Raw genomic sequence first — 22,276 nt, 5'->3', positions numbered from 1 at the left:
GAGCAAGAAGAAGGGAGGGGGGTTGGGGAAGAGAAAGAGGGAGAGAAGCATCAACTTGTTGTTCTATTTAGTAGTGCACTACTTGGTTGCTTCTTGGATGTAAACTGACTGGGGATCAAACCTGCAACCTTGCACACCAGAGTGACACTCAATCCATTGAGGAACCCAGCCAGGGCCACTGCAAAATTTTTTTACATGTGTAATACCTGACTATTTAGTCAGGTGCACTGACCTCTTTTCCCCTTCATTGTTAAATAACAAAAATGACAATAGGCAATACAAGAATAGCTGTCCAGTGTGAAGGAATCAAAATTATATCTATTTTTGGTGTCAGATGGGCAAAAAATACAATTTTTGGTGTGCCGCTGAATTTTAGTAATTAGTTCACATGTGCCATGAGATGAAAAAGGTTGAAAATCGCTGGTCTAGAACATAAACATGACCTGTTTAAGAATGGTTCACACTATTCTTGTCATACAATTCTTTTAAGACAAGTTTCTTAGTAAAGCCATTATTACTATTTCTATCAGGTTAAAAGTTATCTGTAAGGTTAAAGTAAAAAAGTGAAACATGAGAACCACCTATGCAATACAACTTGAAGTTCTTAATATTCACCTCTCTGAAGCCTGGGAAATCTATTATTTATATTGTCTTATATAAAAAATCTCTTCTTTCTGTCTGTCTGTCCCTATCTGTCCCTTCCTCTGACTCTCTCTGGCTTAGCCTCAAAAAAAAAATCTCTTCTTTCTCTCCCATTAAGAGACAGATACATGAGTGAAGACAGGTAGATAGATAAATAGATAGATAGATAGATAGATAGATAGATAGATAGATAGATAGATACAGATAGAGCTGAATGAATACACACTTAAAGAGACATCAAGAAGAAAGAGAACTCAAGAAATTCCATAATGTCCTTGAATCAAAAATACCTATAGTGTCAAATATGCCCTGGAAATCCCAGTACAATCAGTCACTTCATGTATCCCCTCGTAGGGAAAACAGTGGGAATATATTCCATCCCCATCCCATTCCCTTACAGCTCCACATTCCTACAAACTGTATAATTTTCCATGCAATAAAAACCTTTCCCTCCCCCCTTCAAAAAATAAAACATCAAATTGTAGATGTCTTCACTACTGCAAAACTAAGTAACTTACCTGTACAACCAAAGATCTATCATTGTGGAAATATTATCTCTTTTCCTTATATCCTGAAGGAGTTGGAGCTATGATCTAGAATAGAGCTTAAGCATCAGGGTTTCAGACTCTCAGCTTCAGCCATGGAGAATACTAGAACCTTCTAAATTCCTTTCTTTAAAATAAAATTAAAAAAAAAAGAATTAAAGAAGCAGATTAACTTATGCTAACAGATTTACCCCTTCCATAATAAGAGGAAATAGCAGGTAACAGAATATCTGTCCACAGTAACATTGCTGGTACTTTTTGATAATTTTGTAGCCTTAGAGATACTAAGAAAATGGGGAGGGGGAAGGAATGTAGGAGCCAAAATAATAAATAAATAAGCTTGACATATACTAAATCCTTATAACTCAATATTCGTTTGAGTCAAAATGTGACTCAGTTCTTTCTCTAGAGTCTCAGGTAACATTTTTCTGAAGTGACCCAAAGACTGCCCTTGGTAAGAGTCCTCATACAGAATTTATAAACTCTTATTCTTGAGGCTTTCCCAAATGTTGACCTTCATATGCAAAAAACTGGGAACTGAACAAAAATAATTTCGGTTATGCACATTAAAAAAATTAACCAAGCCTTCGTTATTTCCATGATAACCTTAATGATTATTAAAAGTACTACAAGATTCAGCTTGGCCAGCTGGCTCAGTGGTAGAGCATCGGGCCAGCATGTGGAAGTCCTGGGTCCAATTCCTGGCCCAGGCACACAGGAGAAGCACCCATCTGCTTCTCCATCCTTCCCCCTCTCCTTTCTCTCTATCTCTCTGTTCCCCTCCCGCAGCCAAGGCTCCACTGGAGCGAAGTTGGCCCAGGCACTGAGGATGGCTCCATGGCCTTCACCTCAGACGCTAGAATGGCTCCAGATGCAACGGAGCAACGTCCCAGATGGGCAGGACATCACCCTCTGGTGGGCTTGCTGGGTGGATCCCGGTCAAGCGCATGCAGAAATCTTATTTCTCTGCCTCCTCTCTTCTCACTTCAGAAAAATACAAAAAAAAAAAAAGAAGTGATACAAGATTCTATTCTAAAGAAAAATTTCTAGGCCCTGGCCGGTTGGCTCAGTGGTAGAGTGTCGGCCTGGCGTGCAGAAGTCCCAGGTTCGATTCCCGGCCAGGGCACACAGGAGAAGCGCCCATCTACTTCTCCACCCCTCCCCCTCTCCTTCCTCTCTGTCGCTCTCTTCCCCTTCCGCAGCTGCAGCCGAGGCTCCACTGGAGCAAAGATGGCCTGGGCGCTGGGGATGGCTCCTCGGCCTCTGCCCCAGGCGCTAGAGTGGCTCTGGTCGCAACAGAGAGACGCCCCGGAGGGGCAGAGCATCGCCCCCTGGTGGGCAGAGCGTCGCCCCCTGGTGGGCATGCCGGGTGGATCCCGGTTGGGCGCATGTGGGAGTCTGTCTGACTGTCTCTCCCCGTTTCTGGCTTCAGAAAAATACAGGGAAAAAAAATTTCTATTATTTTGGCATATGCATTTTCAACAAGGAATAAAACAATAAGGATTTTCTGTCTTTAGTACCCAGCTGGCCAGATATTTTAATTACTATAATGAAATTCTATTTCTTGGACAGTCTGGTTAATTACAGTTTTATTTTATAATAATGTATTATGATATCCTTTTCAGAAAATCTGGCTAAATGGGTTTTTATGAATGCCAACTGGAAACAAGGAGGAACACCAGGAAAAAGACTAGCAATGTTTATGATGGAAATTGTCACTTTGTGATAAACATAAAACTAGCTATTCTAAAAGTGGCACTATTTTAGGTGAAGGATTACAATTTTAAAACTGATGTAATTTATCAAGCTTTGTAAACTACAGTTATTGCCTAGTAAAAACAGATTATGGCTTTAGTCAGCTGGAAAGTGAACAGGGCTGATACTTAGTATCTCTAGGTGTAATCTCTCCCAAATATGCCCTGTAAATTCTTGAAAAGCACGAAGTAGGAAAACTGTAAGTAAAATAATGGAATGCTGCATTAAAAAAAAGGTTTGAAATTAACATGAGGATAGTACATAGTGAAAACAAAGTCCTATAAAAAGTAAGCCTTAACTTGAAAATGCACGCTTCTTTTAACAAAGATTCCACTGCCAGCTCCTTCCTGCCTAACCCTGAAAGCCTTTCGCAAACATGGCAAAACCATTACATTCTATAGTGTGTGGTGGTGATGGCAATCATCAGAGACAAAGAGGATCCACAATATAAGTTGTGTCTGAGTATACAATGACACACCCATTCTAGCACGCTATCAAGCACTAGTCAGCCACCGTACTACCTTTATGTACAGGGTTTGCTATAGGAGCATCATCTATTATGATATTTACCACGCAATGATATCTGCAACTGTTATTTTCACAGAAGAACTGATACTTATAGCTGAGTTCTACCAGTATTAAAATAGGATCAGGCAGATGAGTTTCTAAAAGTCTGATATACTGAAAAACAAATGTTAGTCAATTACTTCTACTAACACTACAGCCTGCTTGACCTTAATTAAGATTACATTTTTTTCTTACCTTTTTAAAAGTGTTTCGCCTAGTGTTTGATTCCCAAACATCTGCATTTATCTGTCATCACTGTTCATGTCGATGTTGCATTGAGACGTCAGGTATTAATTATTTATATGGTTGTACTAGCACAACTTGATATCTGTGAAGGGAAAACACAATATAGTCACTATGAATGTGTTACTATTTATAGATCTGTGAATAAAACTGGTATTTCTAAACACATAGCACACTGCATTTTCTAATAAATTACAAAAAATAATTCCTTATATTTAGCTACAAAATATATCTTCAATAAATGATTTGCTAATAACACACTTAAAACTGCTTTTCAAAGTATTCACATAAAACATTTCAAAATTAAATTCAGAATTTGCATTCTTACAAACTTGAGAGCTCCTTAAGATTTCTTCTGACTACCAACATAGGTATACATCATTTTCCAGGACTTTGTACTTTCTCAGATGTTATAGAAAAGTACTAGTTTTGTGTTTTACGAATAATCTTAGACAATAAACCTACAACGCTTGAGAATACAATTTAAAAATCCCTTAACTGTGACTTTAGTATATGTAACACCTTTTAAAGTAATATTTTCTTTCTGTGACTAATTTGTCAGCATTATTTTGGAACAGAAAATAAATGTGACATAATAAATAAAAAAATAACCAAGATGCAACTCTGTAAACATTCTTTAAAAGTAAGCTTCTTAAAAACATAAACTTAGGCCTGACCAGGTGGTAGCACAATGAACAGCGATCAGCCTGGGATGCTGAGGACCCAGCTTTGAAACCCCGAGGTCGCTGGCTTGAGCAAGGAGTCACTGGCTTAGCTGGAGTGCCCTGGTCAAGGCACATATGCAAAAGCAATCTCTGAACAACTAATGTGCCGCAACTATGAGTTGATGCTTCTCAACTCTCTCCCTTCCTGTCAGTCCATCCCTGTCTGCCCTGCCCCACCTCTCTCATGAAAGAAAAAAAAAATACTTGGTTGTACATGACAAGCCTGAAATGAAAAACACACCCATGTGCTTACAATGAAGACAAATATATAAAATTTTTTTAATATTTTTTACAAATTATGTGGGTTTTTTTGTTTTGTTTTGTTTTTTGTATTTTTCTGAAGCTAGAAACAGGGAGAGACAGACAGACTCCCACATGCGCCCGACCGGGATCCACCCGGCACGCCCACCAGGGGGCGACGCTCTGCCATGACCAGAGCCACTCTAGCACCTGGGGCAGAGGCCAAGGAGCCATCCCCAGCGCCCGGGCCATCTTTGCTCCAGTGGAGCCTAGGCTGTGGGAGGGGAAGAGAGCGACAGAGAGGAAGGAGAGGGGGAAGAGTGGAGAAGCAGATGGGCGCTTCTCCTGTGTGCCCTGGCCGGGAATCGAACCCGGGACTTCTGCACACCAGGCCGATGCTCTACCACTGAGCCAACCGGCCAGGGCCTACAAATTATGTTTTTTACAAAAAGATTATTTATAACTATTTCTTACAAGATATTTTTTACAGAATTTTTTTTGTGATTTATTAGTTTAATAGTGGAAAAAAGAGCTACAAAAATGTTATTCTTACACAACAAAGAAAAAAATCTATGAATACCATGGTGTGCCATTCCCAATTCCTACATAATAAAAACAAAAAGTAAAAACCTCCCAAGGAAATGCAGACAGCTTTATGCTGTTTTGTGGATAAAATGTGTTACCAGACTTGTCAACCCACCAGATCTGTGCAAAGTTTTCATTAACAATAGAGTAGAAACTAGTATGTCAAATATATCTCAATTGTAGTTTTTCTTTTGACAAAGACAGAGAGAGTCAGAGACAGTGACAAATAGGGACAGACAGACAGACAGGAAGGAAGAGAGATGAGAAGCATCAGTTCTTCGTTGTGGCTCCTTAGTTGTTCATTGATTGCTTTCTCATATGTGCCTTGACCAGGGGGGACTGCAGCACAAGTGATTCCTTGCTCAAGTCAACAACCATGGGGTCATGTCTAGGATCCCATGCTCAAGACAGTGACTCGTGCTCAAGCTGCTGAGCCCATGTTCAAGCTGGACGAGCCCACGCTCAAGCTGGAGGCCTCAAGGTTTCAAATCTGGATCCTGCGCATCCCAGTCCAACGCTCTATCCACTGCACCACTGCCTGGTCAGGCATATCTCAATTGTTTTTAATTAGACAAAGAAAATAGAGTAGATAGTGATTAAGAAACACTGACATTCTTAAACATTTAAAACAATTCTCTACTCATTTTTCAATGTTAAAAACCATAAAAAATTAATAGAATTTTAAGTATTCCTAAAATTTTAAATTGCTACCCTGAATTATGAAAACCTACAACAGTTTATTTGTATTTAAATATAGTAACTAACTTCCAGAAGTTTAAAAGATTTAGCTGTTTTGTCTTCTAAAAGCACACAAAGTGGGAAACAAACCACTAAAATCCTTTTACTAAGGCCTTATTTATTCCTTGCCACAGATCTTTGCTTGTTTTCACATACTAATAAAATTCACTGACTATTCAAGAATTCAAAAAGCAAGTCCAAAAACCAATCTTGACTGAAAAGAATTACTTTTCCTACTGTTTGCAAGCTAACACTGGCACTACTGTGTCAAACAGATTACAGGACCTCCGATTTATGACACATATGAAATCACTTCAAAAGACTACATAAAACCTCACTAGAAAATACTGTCAGTTCTATTGATACAGCAGAGGTATAAGCACCTCAACTTAGTACAAAGACTAAGCTAAACGCAATGTAAATTATACAACAACTGAAATATTTTTTTTAGTTTATTAAGACTTTGGGGAGAAACCTCTAAAGAAATATTTTACTATAGGTTCATATTTAGTACTCAATCCTTCAGTTGTAAGTGAAAATATCAACTCTGTGCACTACATTATGTCTTTAAATAATTTTAAAAGAAATAGGGAGAGATACTCAAAATCAGCTGTAAAAAGCCTTTGGAATTATGGTCAGTGACAAAAACATCTTTCCCAGACAATTAAGTTTATTACAGTTAACTTGCTATAGAGAGCTGAACCAAATTTTGTTTTTAGGAACTAAATTTGTTTATTGAGAGCAAGAGGATTCAAGAAATATAAAAATCAAAAGCTTATCTGGCTTTAATTGGCTTTTCTTTCTCTTGTCGAATGGGATGGATCTTTATTTGTACCTTTTCTAAGGGTTCCAAACTGCTGGTGAAATCCTTACAGGGGAAGCTGTGAGGCAGATTCCTTAAGCGACCCATGGGGAGAACTCTAATCAGTGCTGCCTCTTCCTTCCCTTCTGCTTCACGTGTGCTACACACAGTCATTGCACATGATGGTGAGCCCAGCGCTTAGCGAAAAACAAAGCCCTGGAGGCCCACTCTGCATGCTCGGCACTGGTCCAGGTCCTTCATTATTTAGTCCACGGCTAGATTTTCCGAAAGTCCAGGGAACTCCTTTTCCATGAGTACTCTCAGGTCCTCTTTTGTTGGGTAGCCTTTATCCCCAGCAAATCTGTGAACCATGAACATCATGGTTTCCATGGCATGTTCCATGTGAGACAGCATTTTGGTAGGTAGTGACTGGAGCCAAGGCAGATCACGTAGCTGGCTGGGACCCGCAGCCAGTGAAAATCCAAATTTTTATTTGTTCCAGTGTGACCAAAAAAGAGCACATTTTCCTGGCTCCCTGAATTGTTTGGAATCACAAAGGTCCAGTGTCCTGAATACCTTCTGCAGATTTTAGAGATAAGCTTATTTCAATACTAACAGAATTCAAAAAGAGCAGATTTGGTAGGAAAAGATGTATAATTTCTGCCCCAAATAATAACTGTTGACTGGAAGCAAACCACTTTGTGCTCTGTACTTCATTTTTTCATCTATAAAACAAGAGACATAATACCTGCCAACGACCTCTCAGGGTTACAGTGAGACTCAAGAGATTATGTCTATGAAGTACTTTAGTTTATTGATTTTCAAACTTTAGTGTGCCTAAGAATGCCTGAAACCTACCATCCCCGAAATTCAGATCCAGCAGTCTGGACATGCATACATAAATCTTTATTTTTAATTAACCACCTCAGATCATCCCCAGTTCTACTGGGGACTACCCAAGGATAAGGATCAAATTTTGAAGAAACTGCAACATTGGCCAAGTGGCTCAGTGGATAAAGCGTCACCTGAGTGCACAGAGGTCACGGTTTCCATCCGCAAGCATGTAGGAGAAGCAATTAATGAGTACACAACTAAATGGAACAACTAATTGGAACAATGAGTCGATGCTTCTCTCTCTCTCTCTCTCTCTCTCTCTCAAATCAATAATTTTTTTAAAACTGCATCACTTCCTTTTGAGACTTTAGTTGTAGGTATTACCCTAGATCCGTGGTTCTCAAAGTGTGTGCCAGGGCGCACTGGTGCACCTTAGAAGATTTCCAAGTGTAGCCTACAGTATTCCAGAGAAATATGTGCCTGTTGGGGACCAAAAAACCAACAAGGTTTTTGGAGTTTAGATTTTTGGGGGACAGAGGTGTGAGGAATTGGCTGTAAACTGACAGTCTGACTAACCCCCCACCTCACTTGCCTGATTAGGTTGCAAAAGGCTGTTAAGCTGTGGTGCTAGATTGTTTATACTACCCCCCCCCCTGTTCCCTGGAAAGACTGGAGGCAAGTTTCTTCTATCCTTTATTTGGTGTAAAGTTAAGATGATATGTATGGTGGGGGTTTTCAGCACTCAACACAGTTAAGAGTAAAAAGAGAGGAATTCTTCAATATATCAATGAGGAAATGAGAGTTTGCCTTTCAAATATATGCCCAAATATTGAAGAAATCACTAGGACACATCGGGCTCATGTTTCTCATAAACACAAGAATGAAAAAACACATTTGAACTGGGACCTGCCAAATTTACTAAATCTTACTAAGAATGTATCTATATATATAAAAAGATAACTTTTTGTCATTTTTATTTTTAACCCCTCTTTTTACAAAGTCTAAAAAGCATAACTCAAAAAATATAACATAAAAATGGTTTTTGATGTCAATAAATTTAATTTTGTTGTAGTTATTAACTTAATTACCATAAAAGCATGCTTGGACTTTATATTTTTTCTTTAATATCTGACTTAATTATAACATATTTCTCAGAAATTTGTATGTAGTGCGCCTACAATTATTTATAGGATTTTAAATGCACCCCAACTTCAAAAAGTTTGAGAATCACTGCCCTAGGTACTTGTTTAAAATGCAAATTCCTAAACCTCATCCTTAGAAATTCAGATTCAATAAACTTGGGGTAGGGTACAGAATCTTTTTTTTTTTTTTTTTTTGCATTTTTCTGAAGCTGGAAACAGGGAGAGACAGTCAGACAGACTCCCGCATGCGCCCGACCGGGATCCACCCGGCACGCCCACCAGGGGCGAAGCTCTGCCCACCAGGGGGCGATGCTCTGCCCATCCTGGGCGTCGCCATGTTGCGACCAGAGCCACTCTAGCGCCTGAGGCAGAGGCCACAGAACCATCCCCAGCGCCTGGGCCATCTTTGCTCCAATGGAGCCTTGGCTGCAGGAGGGGAAGAGAGAGACAGAGAGGAAGGCGCGGCGGAGGGGTGGAGAAGCAAATGGGCGCTTCTCCTGTGTGCCCTGGCCGGGAATCGAACCCGGGTCCTCCGCACGCTAGGCTGACGCTCTACCGCTGAGCCAACCGGCCAGGGCCAGGGTACAGAATCTTAAATTTATCAAATACTATAGGTGATCCAGATGTAAACGGTTCATGATCCATCCTCTTAGAAACCCTAACTAGATTCTCCCTTCTACGTATTTCTTAAATCCTTCCCTACCTCTTTAGTATCATCCACCATGACCAACCTTAGCCTCATCATGACTTGAACTAATGCACTTGCCTTGTAATTGGTCCCTCGACTTTAAGTCTTGTCCCTTACAAATGCATGGAGTGATCTAAATGCACACCTATGCAAAACTCTCCCAAGAGACTTCTGCTTCTGGCCAAGACAGAGTAACAGGAATGAAATTTATGCTCCCTCCTAAAACAACTAAAAATCCGGACAACTAAAACCCTGGACAACAACATTAAAGTTGTTTTCAGACACTGGAAATCAGATAAAGTAGGACAGTGACCCATGAAAGAGGAGAAACATGAAGCAAAGTCTTTATTGCCCCAGATTATTGCTTAGTTTACAGGCTGCAGAGCAGGGATGTTTACCCCATACATAAAAAGATGAAGTGAGGAGTCTGGGGAGACTAAAGTAGCTAGAGTTCCCAGAACACTCACTATACTAGAGATGTGGGAGGTACAGAGAGAGTTAAGTAAGACCTCAGAAGATCTAGAGATCCCCCTGGAGCAGTGGTCCCCAAATCCCAGGCCACAGACCGGTACCGGTCCATGGGCCATTTGGTACCGGTCCGTAGAAAGAATAAATAACTTACAATTTTTCTGTTTTATTTATATTTAAGTCTAAACAATGTTTTATTTTTAAAAAATGACCAGATTTCCTCCGTTACATACTCACTCTTGACGCTTGTCTCATAATTTTGACAATTTTAAAACACCACAGTTTTTACGCTGGTCGCATAATTTTATTTTGTGCATTTATCCGTCCCACCCTAAAAGCCGGTCCGTAAAAATATTTTGACATTAAACCGGTCCGTGGCCCAAAAAAGGTTGGGGACCACTGCCCTAGAGTCCTGAGCTGAGTATTGATCACTCTGGAAAACCACTCATAAAGAGTACAGAGAAAGATACACATACCCAGGGGTATGCTGGAAAATGTGTAATAACTGGGGGCAGTGAGTGGCTTGTAGCTCCTGATTTATAGGGTTACCAACTCTGTGATATCAATACTCCCAACAATCTAGTGATATCACTAAGTACAAAGTTGGGAAGAAATATAAGAGATGTAAATTACCACCAGAGCACAAAAATAGTAATACAGTCATCCCTCACCGTATTGTGGTTCACCCTTTGCAATCAGACTGTATTGTGGATTTTAAAATTGTATAGATCTAATTTTGCATCACAGAGTTTTCACTATATCACGGGATTTTATGATATTTTTATTTTTGTTATTTTAATTATTTTTTAGGTAAAATAAGCATTTTCTAGGCCTAAAAAATTGAAAAGGTTTGTAAGAGTGTGGGGAGAGTTTATAAAGCCTTAAAATATACATAAATAATAAAATAAATATAAGGTTGCTACTTCGTGGATTTTCACTTAGCGCGGAGGGACCTAACCCCCGTGATAAGACGGGGGACCAATGTGTATAATAATGTCAGTAGGAGACAATGAGTTTTGAGTACTTATTACCTTTGCGCTTAATATAACTGATTTAATTATAACCTTATATACTTCTATTAAGAATTAAACCAGCTCTGCCTGACCAGGTGGTGGCGCAGTGCATAGAGCACTGGACAGGAACGCAGAAGACCCAGGTTCAAAACCCCGAGGTCTCCAGCTTGAGCGAGGACTCATCTGGTTTGTGCGCAGGCTCACCAGCTTGAGCACAGGGTCGCTGGCTTGAGCATGGGCCATAGACATGAACCTATGGTCACCGGCTTGAAGCCCAAGGTCGCTGGCTTGAGCAAGGGGTCGCCCACTCTGTGTTGCCCCCAACCCCCACCCCCATCAAGGCATATATGAGAAAGCAATCAATGAACAAGTAAAGAGCTGCAACAAACAACTGATGCTTCTCATCTCTCCCTTCCTGTCTCTCTATCTCTATCAGTCCCTCTCTCTGTATCTCTGTTTCTGTCAGAAAAAAAAAAAAAAAAAAGAATTAAACCAGCTCACAAACTTCCTGACATTTTAACAAATGGCTCACAAGCTCCAACATATCACTGCCCATGGCTCACATACGGCCAGGAATACCTACCAGAGTAGAAAAACTCCAAATTCAGAGGACATCGAGTACAATGCTCAGAAGGTCATTGCCTCAGCAGTGGGGCAAAAGAGATCTAAATATAGCTTTGGTCCCACCTAACAAAATTAAAAGCAAGTCTTAAAAGAATAAAGGCATTTCCAAGGAACTTAATGTTCCACAGAACAAAGCTCAAGAATATTTATAGGAATACAAAAATGTCTAGCAACAAACAAGGTAAAATTGACAATGTCTGAAAGTAAAGTACCACCCATAATGAGAAAATTTAATCAAGAGAAAAGGGTCCACACATGACAGATTTATCAGACAAGAACATTATTCAGTTATTGTAAGTGTAGTTCATGTGTTCAAAAGGGTAAACAGAAAGATTAAGCATGTTAGGTAAAGATATGAAAGATATTTCTAAAAAAAACCCAAATTGATTCTTCTAGTAATGAATAATGCTGACTGTGAAGAGTAGATTAGACAGTGCAAAGAAATGTCAATCAATATAAAGACAAAGCAATAGAAACTATACAAAATAAAACAAAGAGAAAGCAAGACTGAAAACAAGAAAAAGCATAAATGAGTTGTGCGACAACACCAAACACCGTTGTATACTGGAAACTGGCATGCCCAAAAGAAGCAAAAAAAAAAAGTCTGAAAAACTAATGGCCCCAAAAATTTCAAATTTGATGTAAATTACAAACCCACAAATTAAAGAAACTAAATAAAGCCAAGCAAGCACAAGAGACATAAAGACAACTAGAGTAACTCACATCAAAACCAAATTATTTGGCCCTGGCCAGTTGGCTCATTGGTAGAGCGTTAGCCTGGCATGCAGGAGTCCCAGGTTCGATTCCCAGCCAGGGCACACAGGAGAAGCGCCCATCTGCTTCTCCACCCACTCCTTCCTCTCTGTCTCTCTCTTCCCCTCCCGCAGCCAAGGCTCCATTGGAGCAAGGTTTCTCCGGGCGCTGAGGATGGCTCTGTGGCCTCTGCCTCAGGAGCTCGAGTGGCTCTCGTCGCAACAGAGTGATGCCCCGGATGGGCAGAGCATCGCCCCCTGGTGGGCGTGCCAGGTGGATCCCAGTCGGGCGCATGTGGGAGTTTGTCTGACTGCCTCCCCGTTTCTGGCTTTGGAAAAATAAAAATAAAAACAAAAAATAAAAAAAAAACCAAATTATTTTAAACTGGTAATAAAATTAATATTTTAAAAACAGGTAGAGAAGCCTGATCTGAGGTGGCATAGTTCATGAAGTGTCGACCTGGAATGCTGAGGTTGCTGGTTTGAAACCCTGGACTTGCCTGGTCAAGGCACATATGGAAGTTAATGCTTCTTGCTCCTTCCCCCTTCTCTCTCTCTCCCTCTCTCTCTCCTCTCTCTATAAAAATGAATAAATAAAATCTAAAAAAAAAAGTTAAAAAAAAAAAGCAGGTAGAGAAAAATGACACATTGTATACACAGGAAGAAAAGAAAGATGGACAACAGACTACTCACTGGAAACAACAAAGCAGTGACCTTTATACTGAAAGAAACTATCAGCTAACATTTCAATAGCTAAAGAAAGTACTGTATCTTTTGGCCCTGGCCGGTTGGCTCAGCAGCAGAGCGTCGGCCTGGCGGGCGGGGAACCTGGGTTTGATTCCCGGCCAGAGCACATAGGAGAAGCTCCCATTTGCTTCTCCATCCCCACCCCCACCCCCCACCCCCTCCTTCCTCTCTGTCTCTCTCTTCCCCTCCCGCAGCCGAAGCTCTCCATTGGAGCAAAGATGGCCCGGACGCTGGGGATGGCACCTTGGCCTCTGCCCCAGGCGCTAGAGTGGCTCTGGTCGCGGCAGAGCCACGCCCCGGAGGGGCAGAGCATCGCCCCCTGGTGGGCAGAGTGTCTCCCCTGGGGGGCGTGCCGGGTGGATCCCGGTCGGGTGCAGGCAGGGAGTCTGTCTGTCTCTCCTCATTTCCAGCTTCAGAAGATAATTAAAAAAAAAAGAAAGTACTGTATCTTTTAAAAAACTAAGGTAAAATAAAGATGATTTCAAATTGTAAATGTTAAAAGAATTCATCAACATTTACTAGAAGAAATGTTAGTGCAGGCTTCTCATCTCTCTCTCCCTTCCTGCCTGTTTGTCCCTATCTGTCCTTATCTCTCTCACTTAAAAAAAAAATGTTAAAAGTTCTTCAAGCAGAAGAAAAAGACTAGATGGAAGTCTGGATCTACCCAAAGAAAAGAAAAGCACCACAAATAATAAATAAATAAAACATAAAAGACTTATATTTTATACCTTAGTTTTTAAAATTTCTTTAAAAGGTAACTATTTAAAGCAAAAAAGTAGCAATATATCATGATGTTTATACCATACATAGAACTGAAATGTAATAGCACAACACCCAGGTGGGAGGAAAAGTCAATGTTGTGAGACTCTCATATTGTGTAAAGTGTTATAGTCACTTCAAGATACACTGTAATAAATTGAAGATGTATATATACTATGGACCCTACAGCAACCACAGAAGGAGAGGAAGGAGAGGAAGGAGAGGAAGGAGAGGAGGGAAGGGAAGGGAAGGGAAGGGAAGGGAAGGGAAGGGAAGGGAAGGGAAGGGAAGGGAAGGGAAGAAGGAAGGAAGGAAGGAAGGAAGGAAGGAAGGAAGGAAGGAAGGAAGGAAGGAAGGAAGGAAGGAAGGGAAGGAGAGAATATAAGCCAACAAATAAATTTAAAAAAACAAAACACAGAGGACCCAGTTTCAAAAAAACACGCTCAATCCAAAAGAATGCAGAATAAGAGGGAAAACAAAACAAAGGACATATAAAAGAAATTTATAAAAAGCAATAGCAAAGTAGTTTTAAACTTAACTATATCAAGCATCACTTTACTGTAGCCACTTGAAACAAATGATCTAAAACAGTTCAAAGTAGTTTAGTTATCTGGAAAAAGTTACTTTCCAAATTTAGTTATTTTCCAAGTTTAGTTATTTAGTTAAGTGCAAAAAGAATAACAATCAATACTTTTAAAGAATTGATGTCAGATAAATTGTAATTGTGATGAAATTAATTAGAAATCATGGGCTCATTGGCTCAGCCGTAGAGTGTTAATTCAGCACATGGATGTCCTGGGTTCAATTCCCAGTTAGGGCACTCAGGAGAAGTGACCATCTGCTTCTCCACCCCTCACCCTCCTCTCTCACTCATTCTCTTTTTTCCCCTCTTGTAGCCATGGCTTTATGGATTCAAGTGCATCGGCCCAAGCCCTGAGGTTCCATGGAGCCTCCTTCTCAGGTGCTAAAAATAGCTTGGTTGCGAGCATGCCCCAAGATGGGCAGAGCACTGGCCCTAGATGGGGGTTGCCAGGTGGATCCCAGTCAGGGCTCATGCAGAAGTCTGTCTCTCTATCTCCTCTCCTTTCACTTGGAAAAGAAAACAAAATCAGTAATAAAAATATATTTTAAAAATTCACAAATACCTCAAAATAAATAACCCACGATTCAAAAATATCAGAAATTATATAGTAAAACTTATTAACAAATAAAACTCCAGGTCCTGATAAAAGAATGTTTATCCTCAAAATGTAAAAATGCTTTACATGTATACATATAGTTGGTTCAATGCAATTCACTTTATATTAAACTAAAACACAAAACCCTAAGTTTATCTGTACAATGTAAAAAAGGCACCTGATGACATCCCAATCTATAACGACCGAAAAAACATCAGTGGTTGCCAGTGTATGGGGGAGAAGGGAGCAACTGTAAGAAGAGATTACAAAATAGCATGAAGAACTTGAACAGGCAGTGGCACAGTGGATTGAGTGTTAGCCTGGGACACGGAGGACCCAGATTCAAAACACCAAGGTCACTAGCTTGAGCATGGGCTCACCAGCTTGAGTGTGGGGTCCTAAACATGACCCCATGGTCTTTAGCTTGAGTCCAAGGTCGCTGGCTTGAGCAAGGGGTCACTGGTTCAGCTGGAGAACCCCCAACCCTTGTCAAGGCACGTATGAAAAAGCAATCAATGAACTAAGGTGCTGCAATGAAGAAATGATGCTTCTCAAATCTCTTCCTGTCCGTCTGTACCTGTCTGCCCACCCCTCACTTAAAGAAAAATGGCATAAAGAAACTTTGAGGGGTGACGAGTGTTCATTATCTTGATTGTTGTACAGTGTATACATATATAAAAACATCAAATTATATACTTTAAATCAGTGTTTTCAACCAGTGGTCTGCCTGAAATTCTGTGCTAGTCTGTGAAAAGATTTAAACACCCTCTTCATACAACATCAAGGTGGTTAACTCTATAGTGGACAGGCACGAAATGTCTGGCTGGCCAGTACCAGTCCATAGACCGGTGGTTGAAAAACACTTTTAAATTATTGTGCAATGAATTATTCCTTAATAATATTACAAAATAAACCCTAAAACAAAGCACCCCTCCAGGGTTACAGGTTAAAATCTAAGCTTCTTATTAACAGGGATATACAACTCTATCTGGTTATTCCATCTCTACCTAATTCTACTCTACATCCTCCTCAGCAGACAGCCTGACCTAAAGTGCAATCACCTATCACAAAGGTTTCCAACCATGACTAAGTATCATTTATGACTTATTTAAAAAAAGAAAAAAAGCAGAAGTTTCTGATTCTGTAGATCTGGATGGAATTCAGATCAGATATATATATATATTTATTTATTTATTTATTTATTTTTGGTAATTATTTTTCTACATTTTTTGATATTATTGTTAAAGTATGAATACAGAGAAGTTCACAAATTATTAGTGTATAGGTTAACAAATTATCACAAAGCATAGTGGTATATATTTTTTAAGAGTTCCAAGGATGGCCTGACCAGGCTGTGGCGCAGTGGTTATAGTATCGGACTGGGATGCGGAGACCCCAAGATCGCCAGCTTGAGCCAGGCTCCATCTGGTTTGAGCAAAGCTCACCAGCTTGAGCCCAAGGTCGGTGGCTCAAGCAAGGGGTTATTCAGTCTGCTGAAGGCCCACGGTCAAGGCACATATGAGAAAGCAATCAATGAACAACTAAGGTGTCGCAACAAAGAACTGATGATTGGTGCTTCTCATCTCTCTCCGTTCCTGTCTGTCTATCCCTCTCTCTGACTCTCTCTCTGTCTCTGTAAAAAAAAAGAGTTCCAAGGATGATTCTGATAAACAGCCAAGAATTAAAACTGCTACCTTTGCCACCCACATCTATGACTTTCTTCCTTTGCTCAGCTAACATTTATCTTGCCCTTCAAGTCACAGATCAGATGCAACCACCTCCTCCAAGAAGCTGTGTGTTTTTTCAGGAAACTACATAGACCTTACCATACTACTGAGCAAATGTAAAATTTTTCAAACTGTTTATTTTTTTAAGGCAGGGACTCTTAAATTATATGCTGGAGAAACAGAAGAAAGTAAAGCTACTTTAACTTAAGGTAAAGTGACTGACTGCATGACAGTAAGCTAGCCCACCAACTCAAACTACACCCCAGGAGTTCAAAAATTACTGCCTTCTATACTCATCTGTTCATCCACTTGTCCGTTTCATTCACCAAAACTCTGTTATAGCCAGGCCACTTATTCTTCACTACCCTGTTAACTTCAAAAACATTATTTAAACATTCTTATTGGGTGGGGATAATCAGTAAGGGAATACATCAGTAAGAGACAATAAGCTTGAGACAAGAATAGCATAAGGCACTGAAACAGAAGTTGAGTGAAGCCAGTGAGGCTGGACGCTAGCAGGCAAGGGAGAAAGGATCATGACAAGCTTTAAAGCAAACAGCTGGCGGGACAGGGCTTTGTAGGTTATGATAGGAATTTGACCTTTGTTTTTATTTATTTTTTAAATTTTATTTTATTTATAATTTAATTTGGATTAATCTATTGAAGAATTTTAAAGAGAGTAATGACACGTATATGTCATTTTGTTTCAATATAATTTTATTAACTATTATGTCACAATTCACATTTACAGGATCCAAAGGACTGTCTTAGAAAATTCTGAAGAATATGTAATTAGATTATTAACAGTAAGACAGAGCATATTCTCATTTTAGTACAGCCCTTAAAAATGATACACATTTTTAAAAGATCATTCTAGGTGCTGTGTGAAATGTGAACTCAAGAGCATATATATGGGAAGGGAACAGGAGTATAATAACAAATGTGATCAAAGGGAACAGAAGAATAAATAAAAGTTCAAGTAAAAAAAGTGACAACATCCAGTACTGTTGCTCATTTTCAGTCATTTAGCAGATATTAATTGGGACCAACTGTGGTGTTGGCACTGTTTGGGCACTGGAAATGTAAAGAAAAATTCCTGCTTCCACAGAATTTATATTTTGAATAAGTAATTCAACAGATAAAGAAGTGTCACACAAAAACAAAGCAGATACAACAATGAAAAATGATGGTATGATCAGCAAATTTTCTAATGACCTAACATATAAATAGCAATTATGTAGGGCCTGATAAGCCACAGTAAGGACTTTGGATATTTCTGAGATGAAAGCCACGAGAATTCTGATCAAGGGAGTAACATGATCTGATATTTATTTAAAAGGATGACCTATCCAAGCCATGGCAGATAGCTCAATCGGTCAGTGCATCATCCTGAAGCACAAAGGTTGCTGGTTCGGTCCTCAGTCCTCAGGACACATACAGTAACAGATCAATATTCCTGTCTCTTTCTCTTTCTCTCTCCTCCCCGCCTCTTCCTCTCTCTAAAATCAATAAAATAAACATTAAAAAAAAGAATCATCTATCCAGACAGCTTTGTGCAGAACAGACTATAAACAAGTAGACAGCAAGAGTAGAAACATGAAGGATGATTTCAGAGGCCATTATTACTATAGTAGAAGCAACAGTACAGAATCAGTGGAAGTGGTAAGAAATTATCCACTTCAATACATATTTTGAAGACAGGCCAACAAGAATTCGCTAATACTTTGTATGTTGGGACTTAAAAGAAAAAATAAATAAAAAATTCTTAAACTACTCTCCATCTGCTCAGGGAGTACTCCTCAAGGTTCTGTCATAGTTCCTATTCTGTTACTGTCTTTTTATTGTACAGTAACTTCAAATGCTAAGGGCTCCTAGATCTAAGTCAGCTTCTCCATTTCCTGTCAGAGCTTCAGTTCCATATATTCAATTGCTTGCTGGGTGCTTAAAAAAATCCTCAAATTCTATTGTTCAAAGTGGGTCTTCAATGAAGTATGTAAAATACAAAATATATATTTATTTTGTATAAAGCTAGATTCACTCATTTTAAGAATCCCTTATTCTAAATTTATGTCACTCCTTTCTGGTGTGAAATGAGGTGTCTGTAAAATTTTTACTCATTTTTTAACAAAATCTAAAGTTGACAACCCCACACTAATCCCAAAAATATATTTTTAGAAATTATACAGAACTGTATTTAATTAACAAAACAATTAAAAATTTTGTTAACTAAATAGTTTAATTGTAACTTGAAACCACTGAGGTGGTACTAATATTGATATTATGATATCATAAACAAAATTAAGTATTAAAAAGTCACAGATCAGGCAGTCATTTCTAAATTATTATTCAACAATTCTATTTCATTTTAGTGGATCAAAGGAGTACTGAATAAAATAAAAGCACAAAACAAGTGAATCTAAGAAGAAAAAAGAGTTTTAAAGACCAGGCCACGCAGGTAACAGTTTAGTCAAAGAAAAGTCTAAAATAAAGAATTATACAGATTATATCCAGATACAACATAAATATAGATGTAAAAGAAGGATTAAAATCTGGTGACAGTGTTATGTTATTATTATGACCTACAAACACACAACAAATCTTTCATAAACATATAACTCCACATAGAAGACAAATTCCATGTTGTTGATAAAATTCATAAATCCTATTTTATTTTTCCATGACTTACTAATTCAACTTCACAGATGAATTGTCAATGGAAAATCTTTTGGTCCCAAATACACAAACCTTTCTTTAATAGTCTTTTTAAAATAAAATTTAAATATATAGTGTTAAGTGAAGGAGTTTGTTTGAATGCCTATTTTACAGCAATAAAATGAAATGTGAAAGGCCTTCATGTAATCTAAGAATACTTTAAACCTTTAATTCCATTAGTTTTCCAAGTTCAAAAAATGAACTACATCAAAAGTAATTAAAAAGCCTGACCTGTGGTGGCGCAGTGGGATAAAGCGTCGACCTAGAAGTGCTGAGGTCGCCGGTTCAAAACTCTGGGCTTGCCTGGTCAAGGCACATATGGGAGTTGATGCTTCCTGCTCCTCCCCCCCTTCTCTCTGTCTCTCCCTCTCCTCTCTAAAATGAATAAAAAATAAAAAAAAAATTTTTTTAAAGTGATTAAAAAAAAGTACCTCAATATAATTCTCCAATTTTCCTTTTAATACAGTGGCTATTTCTAGTTCCCCAAACTCAGCATTAAAAAAAAACTTTACCCAGTGAAAAGACTAGGTACTTTTTCACTCCTGGGTCTTTTGACCTTTTCCCCTGAATACAGACTCATTACAGTTTTGTACTTTAACTTCAAGTAAGCTCTTTACAAATAGAGAATAAAATCAAAGAGTATTCTTCTCTTCCCAAAGGTGAAATCTCAAATTACTCTGTAATATACCATATTTCCCCATGTATAAGATACACCTTAATTTTGGGGCCCAAAATTTGAAAAAATTATGTATTATATAGTTATTGAACTCAAGTTTTAGTCATCATAAAATGCATATAACTCCTCATCACTGTCAAACTCCCATCCATTTGCTTGTTCTCATCTGTGTTTGATGACGAATCACTGTCTTCATATATTGTCTTGTCCTCAGTTCCATCTATGGAAATGCAAACAAAAAAAATCTACAACCACTGTATAAGACGCACTCAGTTTTCAGACCCCAAATTTTTCGAGTAAGAGTGCGTCTTATACATGGGGAAATAGGGTAGCTAACTCAGCCAGACTCAAAGAGTCTACTAGTTTGTAAACAAGCCATTACTGTTCTTAATTATATATCAACAAAGCATGTTTATTTCTGTAGCAGAAGCTCTGGCCTACTGAACAAATTAAAGAAACCCAGGAATGCTGGGATAGAAGATATTTGAAAACCATGGAAATAGCAAGTTCAGTCTTTCAAAAAATTCTGCAAGTATCAATCAAAGACGTTTTGTCTATACTGTATAAACACAGCTACAGCATACATCTGAAAGGCATTTGAGTTCAATGGGAAAAAGTTTTAGGTTCCAATCCTAGCTAAACTACTTACTAGTTATGTAACTAATTCCTCATCTGTGAAATGGGGAAAAAACTTTCCTACCAGAGAATAGTCCTGTGAATTAAATGATTTATATAAAGTACTCCCCAGTGTATAATGTACAATCAATAAATGTATATAACAATGATTGTTTACATTTATTATGTCCAATATGCCAGACACTATACCTTATATACATTATTTTATTTAGAAACAAGAAACCTATGAAGGTATTATTCCCATTGTACACATTAGAAACCTCAGGCTTAAACAAGTTACACAGCAATTTAAGAGATAGAACAAAGAGTCTTAATCACTCTACTGACACTATGCTTTACAACAGCAAAGAATTTCTTATACCTTCACAATAATCACAAAAGCAGAGTAGGCTAGGCATCATCTTTATTTCCAATATATGGAAACAACTCACAAAATGCCTATGATCACACAACTAATAGAACCAGAACTTTAACCTAGGTCTCCTACCTAAATCAGAGTTCAATCCATGAGACTCCATGGTGTCTGCCCTGTGATCGTAGTTTCAAATCCCTGGGCCTGCCTGGTTCAGGCACCTACGGCAAGCAACCAATGAACAACTGAAGTGAAGCAACAATGAGTTGATACTTCTCATTCCCCACCCTTCTCCCCTCTCTGTAAAATCAATAAATAAAATCTTAAAAAAAGAAAAAAGAAAAACTCTGTAGCTCTCTATATCATGGTAGTAATTCAATAAACACTGAATAAAGAACTCCTTCCAGGAGAAAATAAGATAGGTTATGGCTGAGAAAATAGATTGTTACGTGTTCTATGTTAATTAATGCTTCCCAATGGCTATCAACATTCAAATTTTCCAGAAGTTAAAATATAGATTTACTTAAGAATACCAACAACTTTATACTACTTACCCAAAACCTGTAAAAATAAATAATAGTCCAGTGCTAATCAAAGGCAGAAGATATTCTGACAGGTCTGTTGTTTTCCGTATTAAATACCTTGCTTAATGAATGACATCTACCTCATCAGTAACCAAAGAAACAAAAATGAAAGCTACAATGAGTAAGATTTTTTTTTTTTTAATTTTTCTGAAGCTGGAAACGGGGAAGCAGACAGACTGACTCCCGCATGCGCCGGACTGGGATCCACCCGGCATGCCCACCAGGGGGCGATGCTCTGCCCATCCGGGGCGTCGCTCTGTCGTGACCAGAGCCACTCTAGCGCCTGGGGCAGAGGCCAAGGAGCCATCCCCAGCGCCCGGGTCATCTTTCTGCTCCAATGGAGCCTCGGCTGCGGGAGGGGAAGAGAGAGACAGAGAGGAAGGGGGGGGTGGAGAAGCAGATGGGCACTTCTCCTGTGTGCCCTGGCCGGGAATCGAACCTGGGACTTCTGCACGCCAGGCCGACGCTCCACCACTGAGCCAACCAGCCAGGGCCTTGAGTAAGATTTTTAAAAAAGACAAAACCATCTTTTTCACAGATGT

At 39.0% G+C, this 22,276-nt stretch overlaps 1 protein-coding gene and 1 pseudogene across 9 annotated transcripts in view; both read right to left on the bottom strand.

The window, feature by feature from the left end:
• The window catches only part of ZZZ3 (zinc finger ZZ-type containing 3), a 118,681-nt gene that overhangs the window by 68,090 nt on the left and 28,315 nt on the right, over positions 1 to 22,276 (bottom strand). For 4 of the 9 annotated variants that reach the window (XM_066268861.1, XM_066268860.1, XM_066268862.1 and 1 more), the window contains one exon: positions 3,705 to 3,837. In XM_066268861.1, the coding sequence (XP_066124958.1) occupies positions 3,705 to 3,751 (47 nt within the window). In that variant the 5' untranslated portion in view covers positions 3,752 to 3,837. Of the gene's footprint in view, positions 1 to 1,160; positions 1,315 to 3,704; positions 3,838 to 11,570; positions 11,638 to 19,717; positions 19,739 to 21,285; positions 21,331 to 22,276 lie in introns of those variants that run through there. The other 5 variants (XM_066268859.1, XM_066268865.1, XM_066268856.1 and 2 more) reach the window with 4 other exon arrangements.
• LOC136329997 (protein S100-A10 pseudogene) lies at positions 6,965 to 7,256 on the bottom strand (annotated as a pseudogene).

The sequence above is a fragment of the Saccopteryx bilineata genome, chromosome 3 (genome assembly GCF_036850765.1).
Source record: "Saccopteryx bilineata isolate mSacBil1 chromosome 3, mSacBil1_pri_phased_curated, whole genome shotgun sequence".
Taxonomy (NCBI): domain Eukaryota; kingdom Metazoa; phylum Chordata; class Mammalia; order Chiroptera; family Emballonuridae; genus Saccopteryx; species Saccopteryx bilineata.
Note: the sequence above shows the minus strand (reverse complement) of the source record. Positions and strands in the feature narration are given on the sequence as shown.